General features: G+C 66.0%; 7 protein-coding genes across 7 annotated transcripts; 5 read left to right on the top strand and 2 right to left on the bottom strand.

Moving 5' to 3' along the window:
- Positions 1–162: 162 nt before the first annotated feature.
- On the top strand, positions 163–838 carry JCM10292_002714 (RPA3 domain-containing protein; the record flags this gene model as incomplete). The annotated part of the gene is made up of 6 exons (XM_076648070.1): positions 163–211; positions 282–322; positions 387–452; positions 518–594; positions 660–682; positions 768–838. The coding sequence occupies 6 exons, from the start codon at positions 163–165 to the stop codon at positions 836–838; spliced, it is 327 nt and encodes a 108-aa protein (XP_076506293.1).
- Positions 839–1,501: 663 nt separating this feature from the next.
- JCM10292_002715 (Tim10/DDP family zinc finger protein) lies at positions 1,502–1,877 on the top strand (the record flags this gene model as incomplete). The annotated part of the gene is made up of 2 exons (XM_076648071.1): positions 1,502–1,704; positions 1,790–1,877. 2 exons carry the CDS (start codon positions 1,502–1,504, stop codon positions 1,875–1,877), a joined length of 291 nt encoding a protein of 96 aa, XP_076506294.1.
- Positions 1,878–2,304: 427 nt separating this feature from the next.
- On the bottom strand, positions 2,305–4,094 carry JCM10292_002716 (uncharacterized protein; the record flags this gene model as incomplete). The annotated part of the gene is made up of 7 exons (XM_076648072.1): positions 2,305–2,523; positions 2,585–2,836; positions 2,897–3,122; positions 3,182–3,266; positions 3,327–3,702; positions 3,762–3,830; positions 3,921–4,094. 7 exons carry the CDS (start codon positions 4,092–4,094, stop codon positions 2,305–2,307), a joined length of 1,401 nt encoding a protein of 466 aa, XP_076506295.1.
- Positions 4,095–5,633: 1,539 nt separating this feature from the next.
- JCM10292_002717 (eL33 family ribosomal protein) lies at positions 5,634–6,418 on the top strand (the record flags this gene model as incomplete). Its single annotated transcript, XM_076648073.1, has 4 exons — positions 5,634–5,765; positions 6,074–6,232; positions 6,303–6,321; positions 6,414–6,418. The coding sequence occupies 4 exons, from the start codon at positions 5,634–5,636 to the stop codon at positions 6,416–6,418; spliced, it is 315 nt and encodes a 104-aa protein (XP_076506296.1).
- Positions 6,419–6,989: 571 nt separating this feature from the next.
- On the bottom strand, positions 6,990–7,657 carry JCM10292_002718 (uncharacterized protein; the record flags this gene model as incomplete). Its single annotated transcript, XM_076648074.1, has 3 exons — positions 6,990–7,025; positions 7,094–7,324; positions 7,541–7,657. 3 exons carry the CDS (start codon positions 7,655–7,657, stop codon positions 6,990–6,992), a joined length of 384 nt encoding a protein of 127 aa, XP_076506297.1.
- Positions 7,658–8,247: 590 nt separating this feature from the next.
- On the top strand, positions 8,248–12,609 carry JCM10292_002719 (uncharacterized protein; the record flags this gene model as incomplete). Its single annotated transcript, XM_076648075.1, has 9 exons — positions 8,248–8,556; positions 8,617–8,658; positions 8,725–8,827; positions 8,894–9,186; positions 9,250–10,554; positions 10,616–12,167; positions 12,232–12,360; positions 12,418–12,501; positions 12,563–12,609. The coding sequence occupies 9 exons, from the start codon at positions 8,248–8,250 to the stop codon at positions 12,607–12,609; spliced, it is 3,864 nt and encodes a 1,287-aa protein (XP_076506298.1).
- Positions 12,610–13,051: 442 nt separating this feature from the next.
- Positions 13,052–14,854, top strand: JCM10292_002720 (NAD(P)/FAD-dependent oxidoreductase; the record flags this gene model as incomplete). The annotated part of the gene is made up of 9 exons (XM_076648076.1): positions 13,052–13,228; positions 13,287–13,563; positions 13,622–13,935; positions 13,998–14,023; positions 14,086–14,098; positions 14,153–14,180; positions 14,238–14,421; positions 14,494–14,588; positions 14,652–14,854. 9 exons carry the CDS (start codon positions 13,052–13,054, stop codon positions 14,852–14,854), a joined length of 1,317 nt encoding a protein of 438 aa, XP_076506299.1.
- Positions 14,855–14,862: the final 8 nt, after the last annotated feature.

A 14,862-nucleotide genomic window follows, 5' to 3' on the forward strand; every position in this document is an offset into this window, starting at 1 on the left:
CTCTGACGTCCCGCTAATCCCCCTCTGCAACGCATCGCATTCTCGCACTTTGCCTTTCGGAAGACGCGTCGTCGACGCGTCGCGAACTCCGCCCGCCAAAGGTCAATCTTGCCCGGCTTTCGCTTCCTCGCCTCTTGCTTGTCGTAAGCGCCCGCCTGTGAGATGGACCGGCCTACACCACGCGTCAACGCGGCCAAGATGGCAGAGTACTGTGCGCCCTTCGTTCCGTCCCTCCGCCCTCATCGCGTCGAGGCTGACGAGCTCTCTTCACGCACACACAGCCGAGGGCAAGATCGTCCGCGTGCTCGGAAAGGTTGCTAGCGTGCGTCTGCAATCCTTGCGCGTGCAGAGGCCCCACCCGCTGACGTTGCGACCCGCTCCCGCAGCTCGAAGACGACCGGGCCATCCTCGAGACGAGCGACGCAGGGCAGATCACGGTCAACCTGATCAAGGTGCGCGGCAGCTCGCAGCTCTTGCGCTCTTCCGTAGCACGGGCTGACGGGTAATGGGCGGGCAGGACACGAACATGCGCGATACGTTTGTCGAGGTCATTGGCAAGGTCGCGGGCGAGTCGACCTTGACGGAGCTCGTGACGTGCGTGCTTGCGCTCTTTCAGCAGTCTGAAACCATGCTAACGACGTTCCGCCCAACGCAAACAGGCAGAACATGAGTGACAGCCTCGGTGCGCCTTTCGCTCGAGCGACTCTGTCGGTTCCGGCGCGTCCTCGCCGTGCTTGGGCTGACTTGATTTTCACGCAAATCCGCAGACCTGGCGCTTGCTGACAGGGTCGTCGAGCTCACGCACGCCTACCCGAACGTCTACCCGACAGGCGAGTGAGCGCCGCTCGCCGCACTCTCCCGCTGTCTCTCGTCCTCGCCGTGCCCGCTGTAGCTGTACTACCTCGACTCTGCCCATGCACACTCGCAGGTGGGTTGTAAGAACACGGTCAACCATTGCAATGCGCTCGTCTGAGGCCAACTACGCCACTTCGAGCTGACCCGGAAGAATTGCCGACATCGCGGCGAGGGGTTGGAAGAGAGGGAATCTCGCGTCGCTCCGTAAGCCGACCGCCCGAGGCGCCGAAGCGCGAAGGCGGGCGGCAAAAAAACGACGCTGATGTGGGTGAGGATGAACAAGGGGACGAAGGAGGAGGACCGAGTCGAGGCGAGCAAGTTGAGGGGGCCGGCAGCAATGCGCAGGAAAGGCGCAGTGAATCTTTGCTTAGAGGACCACGATGCAGCAGGGCGAGTCTGGTCGGAGCGAGTGACGCGACGGGAAGCAAGCCGGAGCGAGTGCGCCTCCTCGCACTTTTGCTGCACCGCCCCGCACTCCCGCGCCCCGTGCAGACGTCTGGAGACCGCTGCACCGAGCTTGCACTACATACAGCACCCACCAGAGTCCTACATCTTCCTCCCGGTGAGTTGTATGCCTTGCCGTTGCCCCCGCCTCTCCGTCTCCCGCCTCATCGCCGGCTGACCAGGACACCCGAACAGCGACACGATGACCTCTCTCTTCGGTGGTGGCATGCGCTCTGCCCCTCCCGCGGGCCAGCCCGACCAGGGCCGCCTCGCCGAGGCCGCGATGGAGCTCGAGGCCGTGAGCGACCTCTTCACCCGCATCGTGTCGAGCTGCCACGCAAAGTGCATCTCGACCCGCTACGCCGAGCCCGACCTCAACAAGGGCGAGAGCGTCTGCGTTGACCGGTGCGTTCTTTCGCACTCGCCTCCCTCTCCCACTCAGCCCAGAACCGCCTGCTGACCTCGCTCTCCGACCTGCTTCGCCGCACAGCTGCGTTGGCAAGTACTTTGCCGTCAACGAGAAGGTCCAGGAGCGGCTACAGGCGGCGCAGGGCGCCGGCCGTCCCGTCGGCATGTAAACCCCGCCGCGGCACAGCACCCACCTCGGACTCGCAGGATGTGACAAGGCGCGCAGGAGGAGCGCGCGCATAGACGACAGAGTCTGAAGATGCACGAAGGAGGCGAACGGACGAAAACTCGCAACTCAGCAACATACCGCAACTCTCCCTCTCTTTCCCCATTCCACCTTGCACACACCCTCATCGCGCCTATGAAGCCGACCTGTAACATGCAGCAAATCATCCTTTCAACCCCGCTTCTCGACTTGGAGTTGCTGCTGCGTGCTGCTCACTGTCTTGCTCCGGCGCTGGCTTGCGTCTCTTCGGCTCTGCGGTCTCGCTTGCTCTAGCAGACCGTGAGCCGAATACACTGCATACTGACGGGGTGCCCGGAACAGAGGAGCTAGACGAGAGGCTGATTCTGGAACACGTGCATGCCGACTCTACCTCATGTCGCCGCAGCGACCGTCATCTCCTCGACCTGCGCTCTCACCTGCTTCATTTCCTTCTCGTCCTGCTGGCGTACGAGCCGCACAGCGCCGTCGCACTCGCGCGTGAGACCGAGTACCTGCTCGAGTCGCCTGAGGCCGACCTCGTAGAAGTCCGGCCGGACTGAGAACGTCAGGCGGAACCAGCCTGGCGTGCCGCAGTACGCACTCCCGCGGCCCTACTCGAGCAGTATATTAGCAAAGCTCAGGGTCATCTGTGAAGAGGGCGGTGAGACGCACGAGGTTGAGGCCCTGGGCCCACATGCGCTCCGCAAGCGCTCCTTCGCGCTCTATGTCGTTCCCGCCCGGCGGGAGGTACCGCGTCAGGTCGATCCAGACAAAGTGGCCCGCCTCGGCTGGACGGAACGGGATCGCGTGCGCCGAGAGGAAGGCGACCGTGCGGGCGTAGGCGGCGCGGAGGCGCGAGAGGTTGAGGGTTAGGAAGGTTGAGAGGGAGGGGTCGTCCAGGAGGAGCGAGGACCAGAGCATGTCCTGAGGTGGCCTGGCATCAGCTACAAGATCTTGACGTTGTGTCAATGAGGCAAGACGCACGGCGGCGCTCGAGACCTTCATGAGCAGCGCGCTCGACTCGATTGCGACGTGCACGTCCGGGTTGGCCTGCGAGACGAGCACACCGATGCGCAGGCCGTTGCAGCCAAAGTCCTTGGACGCGCCGTACACGACGTGCAGCCGCGAGGGGCTGCAGCCCGCTTCGGCGAGCGGGTCGAGCGAGAGGAGCGAGGTGAAGCGCGAGTGGGAACCAAAGGTCGAGAGGGCGCTGCAGGGAGGGCAACGTCAGTGCCGTCTCATCGTCAGCGGACGCAGCTGGTAACCGACTAGATTTCGTCCGAGATCAGGTGGAGGTTGTGCTTCTCGGCAAAACGGCAGTGCTCGACAAGCACTTCGCGTGAATAGCAGAAGCCTGCGCGGAGTGATGTAGCCTGCTTTAGTCGACGTCACGGCCATATATGACGCGACGCACCGAGCGGGTTGTGCGGGTTGCACACTACGAGTGCGCGGATCCGCTTTCCGCGGGCCTTGCACCCCTCGAGCGTCCGCTCAAACGCCTCGAGCGCCTCGATGCTGTTCTCCTTGCCCCCGGGCACGTCGACCCCGACGACCTCGACGCCGTTCCTGCACCCGAACGACGCCGCGAAGCCCGGGTACATCGGCTTGGCGACGAGGATGCCGTCGCCCGGGTCGGCGAGGACGGCGCACAGCGCGTCGAGGACGGCGCCGCACCCGGCGCCGGCGATGATGTGGGCTGGCTGGACGGGAAGACGCGCGTGGAAGCGCGTCGTGAAGAGGTTGCGGAGGGCGGCAAAGAGGCGGTCGCTTCCGGTGAGCGAGGTGCCGTACTGCGCGGGCGGGACGTGAGCAGCGCGTTCTGCGGCACGCAGCGTAGGAGAAAGCGTACAGTAAAGTCGTTGTAATCAACCGCAAAGACGGAGCGAAAATACTGCGCAAGCCACTCAACGCAGAGGCTCTGTTTCGAGAGGAGACGCCTCGAAGGTCAGGTGACGGTGCCGATTCGCTGCAGCGTTGCGAGCGGAGCCACACGTATGACAGGGCTCACGTTCTCTGCGACGCCAAGGTTGAGGAGGCCGCTGCTGTTGACGGCGCTGTACTGGCACTCGAAGAGCGCGCAACGGATGAGCGGCGGACGGACGAGCGCGCTGCGCCCGCGCGAGCTGAGAACGGGCGGGGACGAGAGGGCTGGGATGGAGCAGGGGCGCGCGGAGGAAATCATATCCGGGGAGCAGCAATCGTGGGTGAGCAGAGGTGGTGAACAAGCGGAACGGGGGCAGGCAGCAGCGGCCAGCTGGAAACGAGAACCGCGCCGGCATGGCGGTCTATAGCCGCGACGACACCCCGTCGACGATAGGAGATAGCGCCGTGCAGCACGAGACGTTGGGTGCAAGGCATGCGGAAGAAGCAGTGAAGATGCCACGAAGCGTTTGGGAAGGCCAACATGGAGCGCAGCCCGGGAAGAAGGGAAAGAAGCGAGCGCAAGCAGAGACAGGGAGGAATCGAGCAGCAGGAGGTGCGAGAGCATCCTACAGCAGCGCAGAGACCCGCTGCTTTGAGCAAACCACGAGAGGGGATGCAAAGGGCGCGAAAGAGAGGGGCAAGCGCCGCCCGGCGCGCGCCCTGCGCCCTGTTCGACTTCTCTGTGCTTGCAGCATGTCGTGCTTGCGTTACTTGTGGCACGCTCAGATTGGCTCGTAGATCCGCGGTCACGTGCAGCGAAAGGTGCGCGGTCGTGCAGGTCGTCTCGCTTTCCTCTACCTTTCTGATGGTATTCCGACGGAGACTAGGGCCGGACGAGTTCGTTTGATCGTTCTGGCAGAACCAGGGCACCCCGCTAGGCGATGCTACGACCGCTTCTCATCCACGCTCACCAGCTCCTTCAGTTCGTCGACTGACTGGGCACTCAAAGACCTGCTCGGCGTCTGCTCCGCTCTCGAGAGGCGAACATGCTGCTGCGCACGGCGCTGAAGCTGCAACATCGTGAGCAACTCGTCAGCATCGACTTGTGCCCTGAGCTCCTGCGCCTGGACTTGGATCCGCGTGCAGAGCAATGGCGGAACAAGGCGTCCGGGATGGCACTAGAACGAGCATTACAGCGCATTGGCGGCCAGTTGAACGGCAGCCTGTCGCGAATTGGCGGACACTACAGCGCAATGCGTGGACGAAGCCGCGAGCTTGGGCGAGGAGGCGAGCGAGCGCGTACGGGACTACGTAGCTCGGGCAGCAGCGTCTTGGAATGTGCACAGGCTCTCATATAACACTCCACAGCAGGTAATGCAGGAGAAAGCGAAGCGCCGAGCAGTAAGGCGGGAGCGGGAGCACGGGGAGGTGCGAGTCGGTGGCAGCAGCGGGCCGAGGGGCGCTCTCGAGAGCGGAGTGAGACAAGACAGAGTCTGTAAGCAGCTCAGTGGCCCAGCCATAGGCTCTCGAGCAGCCCAGAGTCGAGGGCAAGCGCGCGAAGGGCGCGGGTGCGGCTGAGCGACTTGCTGGCGCTCGCGAGCGGGAGCGGGTCTGTTCCTCCGCTCGTTCCCATCCGATCAGCCAGCCATGCCGTCCACTCGTGCGTCTCCCCGCTGACCCGCCAGGCCTGCGCTGACCCTGCCCGCACCCGCCCCTGCCCGCCCCCCGCCGCCTCGCCGCCGCCCTCCATCGCCTCAAAACCCTGCTCCCCCCGACCTCGCCTCGCCCCCTCGCCCCCCCGTGCCCCGCCCGGCACCGCCCACGCCCGCTGACCACCCCCTGCGCCGCATTCGAGCCCATGCCAGGCCTGTACCAGAAGGCGCGCGTCACGGGTCAGCAGCGGGGCAAGCGCGAGGTCCGGACCAACACCAACCTCGTCCAGATCGAGGGCGTCGCCACCGCTGAGGAGGCCCAGTTCTACCTTGGCAAGGTACATCCTCGACACCCTCGCTTTCCTTGCCGCCGGAGCCCGCGTGCGACGAGGAGACGCGCCGGCGCGGTCGAGCATGGTCGCTCGCGCGAGGGGGTGGCACAGCGGCTGGCACGCCGCAGGGAGGGCAGGTGAAGGCAGAAAGTGGTTGGAGTGGTGTGCAGCGTGCTGCAGGGCGTGCATTGGAGGCGGCACGAGGCTCGACTCGGCCGGCTGCGTCCCGGCATCTGCGCACTCTCACGCACTCTCCCGGACCCGTCTCGCTGACACCCCTTCTCTCCCTCCCTTGCCCGTGGTGGCGCCCGTAGCGCATCGCCTACGTCTACAAGGCGCAGAAGGAGATTGGCGGCTCCAAGGTCCGCATCATCTGGGGCAAGGTGACCCGCCCGCACGGCAAGTCGGGCATGGTCCGCGCCAAGTTCCGCCAGAACCTCCCGCCCAAGTCGTTCGGCCAGTCGGTCCGCATCGTGCGTTGCGCAAGCGCTCTCTCCTTTCTTTTGGGTTCGCGGAGCTGACCTCGTTCCTTTCGTTGCGCAGATGCTCTACCCCTCGAACAGTCCGTCTCCCTCTCTCTCTCTCTGCGCCTTTCTCTCCCGCGCACCCCCGCAGCAGCGCTGACCTCGCTTCCTCTTCCGCCCACACCCGCAGTCTAAGTAGTCGTGGTGAGCATGAAGTGGCAGCTGCAACGGTGACGGGTCCCACATGGCAACTCCCCGCGCGCACGCGCCCATGGTCGCGCTCCCGAGAGCTTGCCGGCGAGAGACAGAGCGTGGTGCTAGTGCGCCGTACGCTGTTTGGTGCGCACGACAGTCCTCAGCGAAAGCCGCCCCCCTCTTGGCCCGACATCCCGAGCGAGATCCGCTCGTCTGCGAGAGATGCTGCCGCGAAGCCAGCCCGGGCATATCGGGCGGCTCTGCGCCAAGGCTTGCTCGACGTCACGCGCGTAGAGTACGCCAGAGGGATGAAGCAGAACGAGCGAGGGAGGTGCGCTTCCTCGACTTGGCTCGCGCTCCTCTCGACGCAGCGGCTCCTCTCGACGCAGCGGAACCAACAAGGGTGGGAGAACTGAACCCGCGTTTCACCACCAGGACCCGATCGTCAGTCAGTCTGCAGCGCGACGGCGGCGGCGAATTTGCTACAACAAGCGCGTCGGGTCGAGACTGGAGACGAGGGCGGCTGGGTGTTGACGCTGGCCCGGCTCGACGGAGTCACTCTGGAGAGAGTTTACTCCTCGGCGTCCACAACCGTAGTCGAAAGGCCCTGTAAGGTGGAAGCGAGTCAGGACCGGGCGGGCATGGGGAGGGAGAAGGAGCGCGGGTCGGACGGACCTTGAAGTCGGTGGTGGGGACGACCGAGACCTGGGTGTAGAGCTTCTCGTCGGCGGGCGCGTCCTCGTTGTCGTTGCGCTTGCGGTGGAGGCGGACGCGGAGGCGGTGCGGGACGTTCTTGATGCCCTTGCCCCAGAGCGCGGCGTTGACCGACGGCTCGAGGAGCACCTTCTTGGTGCCCATGGCCTTCTGCGCAAAGGTGCGCACGGCCTTGACCGCCGAGGGAGCGCGCTGTACAGTTCACGAGTGGCAAGGGAAGGGGGAAAGGCAAAGCCTCGTCAGACTGTGTTGGAACAGCGACATCTCGCATCTCCCGAAGGGAGAGCGGAACAACCAGCAGAGGCGGCGCGCCGGCACAGAACCGGCGCGCGCGCGTGCGGTGCAAAAAGAGGGGGGCCGGAGGAGCCTGCGGGCGGGCTACGGCGAGGGAGGAGCGAGAGGACCTACGTGCTTGAAGCCCTTGCCGTGGACCTTGGTGTGGAGGTGGATCGTGTACTCGCGGGCGACGACGTCCGTGAGGGCCGAGCGGGTCTTGCGCTCGGTCTTGTTCTGTCCACGGGCCATTTCGACGGAGGGGGGCTGCGCGGCGAGGGAGAGAGAGCGTGTGAGCGAGAGAAGCGGAAGCGCGGGAAGGTCCCAGCTCCGCCTCCGAGCCCGCGCGTCCCCTCCACCCCGTCCCGAGCCAGCACGCGTGCAGTGCGGTCCCGCCTGACGCAGCATGCACTGCTCGAGCACTTCGTCAAGGCGCACGCGAGCGAGCGAGGCTGCGAGGCGGGCGATGCGATTTTTGCGACGCGGCTGGCACGACGGCGAGGGCTCGAGGGAGGGCGCGAGTTGGACGAGGCTGGACGCAGGAGGCGCAGCTGTGCGGTGGACAGGAGGACGAGGGGCTCACGGGTTGGAGTGGGTCGAGCGGGAGAGAGGGTCCGAGGGGAAGCCGCACTCGGGGCGAGCGCGTGCAGGCGACCGCAAAGTCTCGCCAAAGTCGCGCAGAGTAAAGTGGAGAGAGAAAGAGGCGTAGTAGTACGCTGTCACACTGCACTCTAGCCCACGCACAGCCTTCCTGACGGTACTTTGCCGCGGCGTCGTCCTCCCCTCCTCCGCCTCCTCACCGCCTCGCCCTCTCCGCCCCACACCCTCGGCGAGCACGCGCAATGTCGGCCTCGCCCCAAGCCAACCAGGGGCTCGACGACGGGCCCGCGCTCGACCCGGCCCTCGTCCCCGCGCACACGGGCGACGACGGCGAGCCCGACCAGCCCATCGCCCACGCCCGCCTCTCGGACCTCGCCGGCACCGCAGACGAGAACAACGTCAAGGACGAGGAGGGCGAGCCCAGCGACGACCAGCCCGAGGACGCCGGGAGGGACCCGGACAACGACGACGGCGACGGCGACGACGACAACAACAGCGACGCCAAGGACATGCGCGGAGAGGCAGAGGACGACGACGAAGACGACGATGACGTGCGTACCCGCGCTCGCTCTGCGTAGCTCCCGCGCTGACTCTCACCTTACCCCCGCCAGGACGACGACGATGATGAGGACGGTCGCCCGCGCAAGAAGCGGGTACGCTGCGCTTTGCCTTCACTGCACTCTCTTTCAGGGCTGACACACGCTTCCGCGGACCCACAGAGACGGCGGCGCGGCGGGAACCAATTCCTCGATATCGAGGCTGATGTCGACGAGGACGAGGACGAGGAGGAGGAGGAGGGAGAAGAGGGCTTCGTGGCCAACGGTGCGTGCACTGTGACGTTGAACGCCCGATGCGACGAGCTGACCTTCCACCTGCGACCCGATTCAGACAACTTCATCGTCGACCGCCGCGAACCGCGCCGCGACCGCGACGGCTCTGTCCTCCCCGGCGCCGACGACGACGGCGACTTTGGCGACGAGATGGACGGCGACGCCTCGCACCGGCGCCTCGACCGCAAGCGCCTCATGCAGAAGGACCGCGAGGCGGCAGAGCTCGCGGCGGAGCTCGACGCCAAGTACAAGCGCAATCAGTACTCGGCCGAAGGCGCGCAGGACTTTGCGCCGAAAGCGTTGCTCATGCCGAGCGTCAACGACCCGAGCATCTGGGGCATCAAGTGCAAGGTGCGTCTTTGCGTTCATCCGGACGCGCGTTCTTCCGCTCATGTTCTCCGCTCACTCTCGCAGATTGGCCGCGAGCGCGACCTCATCCTCTCGATCTCGCGCAAGGCTGCCGCGTTCGCCGCGTCCGACAACGGCCAGCCGATCGGCATCATCTCGGCCTTCCAGCGCGACTCGCTCAAGGGCTACATCTACGTCGAGGCGCGCTCCGAGGCGTACGTGCGCAACGCGATCCACGGCCTCGTCGGCCTGTACCACAACGGCCCGAACGGCATCTTCCTCGTCGACATCGAGGAGATGCCCGACCTGCTCAAGACGAAGCAGAAGCGCGTCGACCTCCAGCCGGGCGGGTGGGTGCGCTTCAAGCGCGGAAAGTACGCGGGCGACCTCGCGCAGATCATCGCGCCGTCCGAGAACGGCGACGAGGTCGCCGTCAAGTTTATCCCGCGCATCGACCTCACGCCCAAGGACGAGAACGTGCAGATGGGGCCCGACGGCAAGAAGCGCAAAAAGGGCGCCGGCGTCCCGCTCGCGTTCCGCCCGCCGCAGCGCCTCTTCAATCCGGAAGAGATCGCCAAGGTGTACGGCAAGGAGGTGACCAAGCGCCCGGGCAACATTTACCTCTTCAAGAACGACGAGTTCCACGACGGCTTCTGCGAGAAGGACATTCGTGTCTCGTCGCTCACGGTCGAGGACGTGCACCCCTCGATCGACGAGCTGACGCGCTTCCAGGGCGAAAAGGCCGACGACGGCACACTCGACCTGACGCCCATCGCCGACGCGGCGCGCACGCTGTCCAAGACGGTGCTCCAGCCGGGCGACAACGTCGACATCTTCGAGGGCGACCAGAAGGGCGTGTACGGCACGGTCGACTCGATCGTCAACGAGGTCGTCATCGTCGCGCCGCACGCCGACCTCCAGCTCGAAGGGACCAAGATCGAGGTGCCCGCGCGCAGCGTGCGCAAGCGCTTCGCGCCGGGCGACCACGTCAAGGTGATGCAGGGCGCCAACGCCGACGAGACGGGCCTCGTCGTCAAGGTCGAGGGCGACGTCGTCACGTTCCTGTCGGATCTGAGCGCCGCCGAGGTGTCGGTCTTTGCCAAGGACGTGCGCGAGGCGGCCGAGGTCGGCGCGGGCGTCAACGTCATCCAGGGCTACGAGCTGCACGACCTCGTCCAGCTCGACCCGCAGACGGCCGGCGTCATCATCAAGATGGAGCGCGACCAGTTCCGCGTCCTCGACCAGTCGGGCAGCGTGCGCGTCCTCAAGCCGAGCCAGATCAGCGGAAAGGTGCAGAACCGCGGCGCGGTCGCGACCGACAAGGACGGCTTTGACATCCGCCCCGGCGAGACGATGAAGGAGTCCCTCCCGGTGCGCTTCACCTCCTGTCTGACGCGCTCAGCTCCAGATTCGCTCACCCGTGACCCTGCAGAACAACTCGAACGAGCGCCGCGGCAAGGTTCTCCATGTCTACCGCTCACTCTACGCCTTCCTCCACTCGCGCGACATCGTCGAGAACGGCGGCGTCTTTGTCTGCTACGCGCGCGGCCTCGAGTCGACGGCGCCGCGGCCAAACAAGCCCAAGGTCGGCACGGGCATGAACCCGGCCATGATGGGCGCGCCGCCGCTCCCGCAGCCGCAGGTGCAGACGGGCGTCTCGTTCCGCCCCGACGGGCGCATCAACCGCCGCGTCGCCGTCACGCGGGGGACGTACAAGGGCCATACGGGCATGATCAAGGACGTGACGGGCAACCAGGCGCGCGTCGAGCTCCACAGCAACAACAAGGTCATCACGGTCGACCTCGTCAAGCTCAAGGAGCAGCAGGCCGACGGCTCGCTCGTCGAGCTGCAGGAGCGCCGCGGCGGGCCTGGCGGAGGCTACGGCGGGCGGAACGGCTTCGAGCGCGGGCCGTCGGCGTTCAGCACGGCGAGCAACATGGCCCCGCTCGGTGGCGCCGGCGGGCCCGGGTACGGCGCGAGGGGTCCCGGCGGCCCGCCCGGCACGGCCTACGGCGGCGCGACTGTCTATGGAGGCGGGCGCACGCCGGCGCCCAACTACTCGGGCGGCAAGACGCCCGCACCGGCATTTGGCGGCGCGACTCCGTTCGGCGGCGCGGGCGGCGCGACGCCCTTTGGCGGTGGGGCGACGCCGGCGTACGGTGCGCGCGGAGGCGCGTTCGACCCGTCGGGCCGCACGCCGGCGTACCCTGGCGCGGGAAGCGGCGGCGGCGCGTTCAACCCGAATTCGCGCACGCCGTTCCACCCGGGCGCGGGCGCGACGCCCAACCCGTACGGTGCGCCGCCCGGCGCGGGCGGCGCGTTCAACCCGTCGAGTCGCACGCCGTATGGCGCCGGGTACGACGGCGGCAAGACGCCCGATCCGCGCCGTGCTGCGGCGGCGGGAGGGGCGAGTTCGGGCGGGCGCACGCCGGCGTACGGGCTCAGCGGGGGTCGCACGCCCGCGTACGGCGCCAAGAACGGCTACAGTGGCGGGGCAGCGAGCGCGCCTACACCGGCGGCCATGAGCGCGCCGACGCCGGCTGCGGGCGGGAGCGGCGGGTGGGACGACGACGAGTGGGGCGCGAACGCCCAGTCTGCGCCGACGCCTGCGGCGCCCAAAGGCGGCGCGGGGTACGACGCGGCGCCGACGCCTGCAGCGGGCGCGCCGACGCCAGGCGCGTACCTCGGCGCACCGACGCCGGGCGGGTTTGGCGCGCCGACACCCGCTGCGTACCCGTCTGGTCCGACGCCGGGCGGGCCGGGCGCGTACGGCGCCGCGGCAGCGACCCCTGCGGGCGGTGCATACCCGTACCAGACGCCGGGAGCATATGCAGGCGCCGCGACTGCTGCCGCCGAGCCGCTCGAGGAGCGCGGCGCGGGCGCGGCGTTCCAGGTACCGCCACCGAGCGACTGGATCACGCCCTCTGTGCGCGTCATCTGTAAGGATAGCGCGTTCCAAGGGAACCGCTTGCTCGGCCAGTATGGTGCGGCCCCTCTCCGCTCTCGCGACGGTTTCGGCGAGCTGACCTGCTTGATCTCCATTTGCAGCCGTCGTGCAGAGCATCTCGGGCGCGACGTGCACGTTCAGCCTCGACTCGAACAACGAGGTCGTCGAGGGGTACCCGATCGCGGACGTCGAGCCTATGGCCCCGTACGAGAAGGACGAAGCGGTGCTTGGTGCGTACTGCGATCGTTCGCTCTGATTCGAGCTCTGCTGACTCAGCACAACTGCAGTGATTGGCGGCGATCACCGCGGGACTCGTGCAAAGGCGGGCATCCAGGATGGAGACGACTGGATGGTGGTCAAGCCCGACGGCAGTGCGTATCGCTTGGCCCATCAAAGCGTGCTGTGCCCCGCTCACAACTTGTTCTCACGCAGGCTCCGTTGTTGTCAACTACCGCCATCTCGTCCAGCTTGCGCAGTAGTAGTCGCACTCTTTCCCTTTCGCTTGTTCACTTTCCCACATCTCGCTTCCCCCGTCGGTTTGCCTCTCGGGCCTGGCCTTGCGTTCCCCGCTGTGTAGGTTTCCATGTCTGCGATACCGAACCCCATCCTGCATTGTACGCTCGCAAGTCGAACCTTGGCCTCGAACGGAATGTTTCGGAGGAAGCTTCGGCTGCCATACCTTCACGGCATCAGGTCCGAGTCGGTCGAACTACTGACGGCTGCACAGCGCTCGCGTGCGGCAAAGCGCTACAGCGGCGTCTCGGCCGTCTGTGGAAGTGCCACATCTTCTCCAAAGCTGCAGAGCCCGAAGCGGACGCCTTCCGCGGCTCGGCTCTCGCTTCTGCCTCTGCGCTTCTTGCCTTGCTCTGCGGTCCTGCTAGCTTGCGACACTTAAGAGGCGCTTGGCTGCTTCTGCACACGATGGCTCGCCCAGCTCCGCCTCTGACTGTCCTCATCGTCGGCGCCGGTGCATTTGGCTCGACGACTGCACTGGCGCTTGCCGAAGGTCCGTACAAGGGCAGGGCCGACTTGATCACGGTGCTGGACCGCGCTGCGGACCCGCCAGCGCTCGACGCCGCTTGCAGCGACTACAACAAGGTGAAGACCTTTCCCTATCTCCCGTCCAGCGTTGAGTAGCTCAAACCGTCCGCTTCAGATCGTTCGGGCCGACTACAGCGACGAGATCTATCAGGCCTTTGGCAAGCAGGCGATCGAGGAGTGGAGGACGCCGCGATGGAACAGGCACTTTCACGAGTGCGGCGTCGTTGTCTGCGCTCCTGCCGCGCACGATCAGGCCGACTACGTCCGCGCGAGCCATCAGCTGAACGCCGAGGGCAAGCAGCCGACCGTTGGCCCGCTGCGGGAAGAGGCAGGCATTCGGGAGTTTTACCCGCCGGGAACACCGCTGAGCGATTTCAAGGGAGACATCGGCTGTGCGTCGCTCATTCCGCGCCTACGTGAACAGGCTAGTAACTCCTCACTGCGCTCTAGACAAAAACAGCGTGGGCGGATGGTGCGCGTCGAGGGACGCGACGGTCGAGGCAGTCATGCTCGCGCGCAACCTGGGCGTGCGGTTCCTCGCGGCCGAAGCCGATGCGCTCCTACACAATGACGACGGTACCGATGTTGTTGGAGTCAAGGCCGTCGACGGACGCTCATACACTGCCGACGTCGTTGTTCTCGCCTGTGGGAGCTGGACTCCACGGCTGTTGCCCGAGCTGGCGACCAACTGCTTGCCGACGGGACAGGTCGTAGCGACGGTGCAGTTGGATGCAGAGGAGACGAAGCGGTATCAGGATGTTCCGGTGCGTACAGTCTGTCTGGCTTTGGCGAGCCGTGCTGACACCTGGCTCGCTTGATGATGCAGGTCTCGCTCTTCATGGACAGCGGCTTGTGCGTGTCAAAGCACCTGTTCGCCTCACATTGAAGCGATACTGATCCCCGCCAATCTGCAGCTACACCTTCCCGGTTTGTCTCGCAGGACGACATGTGTCTCTTCCGTTCTGACCAGTCCTGTTGCAGCCCAACAAGGACGGCATCCTCAAAATGGGTATGTCGGCTTGCCTTCTCTGCTGGTCAGCCTGTACCTCATCCTCGCGCTCCGCAGCCATCCACGGCCGCGGCTGGCTCGCTCCCTCGGGCGGCCTCCCTTCTTTCCCGCGGACGACGCTTTCTTCCGGCTTTGAGAAGCAACAGATCCCGGCGTCGGCACTCGAGCTTCTCAAAGCGGGCATGCGGCGCGTCATGCCGGACATTGCAGAGGAGGAGATAAAGGAGACGCGGTTGTGCTGGTGCGTCGGCTCCTTCCTGCACATGAGGTTGTCATGACTGTTCAAGCGCTCATTGTGCTGAATTGCTTGCAGGTACTCCGACCGCGAGTCCGGCGACTTCCTCTTTGATTGGCACCCGAAGTACCGCTCGCTCTTCGTTGCTGCGGGTGACTCGGGGCATGCCATGAGTGGTTTCATTCTTTCTTGTTGCCGACAGCGCGCAAGCCACTAACGAGCTGCTCTCCTGATAGAGTTCCTCCCGCTCATCGGCTCGTGGATTGTCGGCTCGCTCACGCGTACCCTCTCGCCCGAACTCCTGCGCCTGTGGGCGTACGAGATCGACGACGCGCGCATCGATAAGAGCCGGCCTGAGGCGCCGCGCAAGAAGCTCGACTCGGAGGAGCAGGCGCAGCTGAGCCGGGGCGAGAAGGAGCTGATCCGTGCAAAGCTGTAGAGGCGCAG

This window comes from Rhodotorula paludigena, assembly GCF_050403205.1.
Source record: "Rhodotorula paludigena JCM10292 DNA, Rt_paludigena_JCM10292v1_ctg13, whole genome shotgun sequence".
In the NCBI taxonomy this organism is placed as follows: Eukaryota; Fungi; Basidiomycota; class Microbotryomycetes; order Sporidiobolales; family Sporidiobolaceae; genus Rhodotorula; species Rhodotorula paludigena.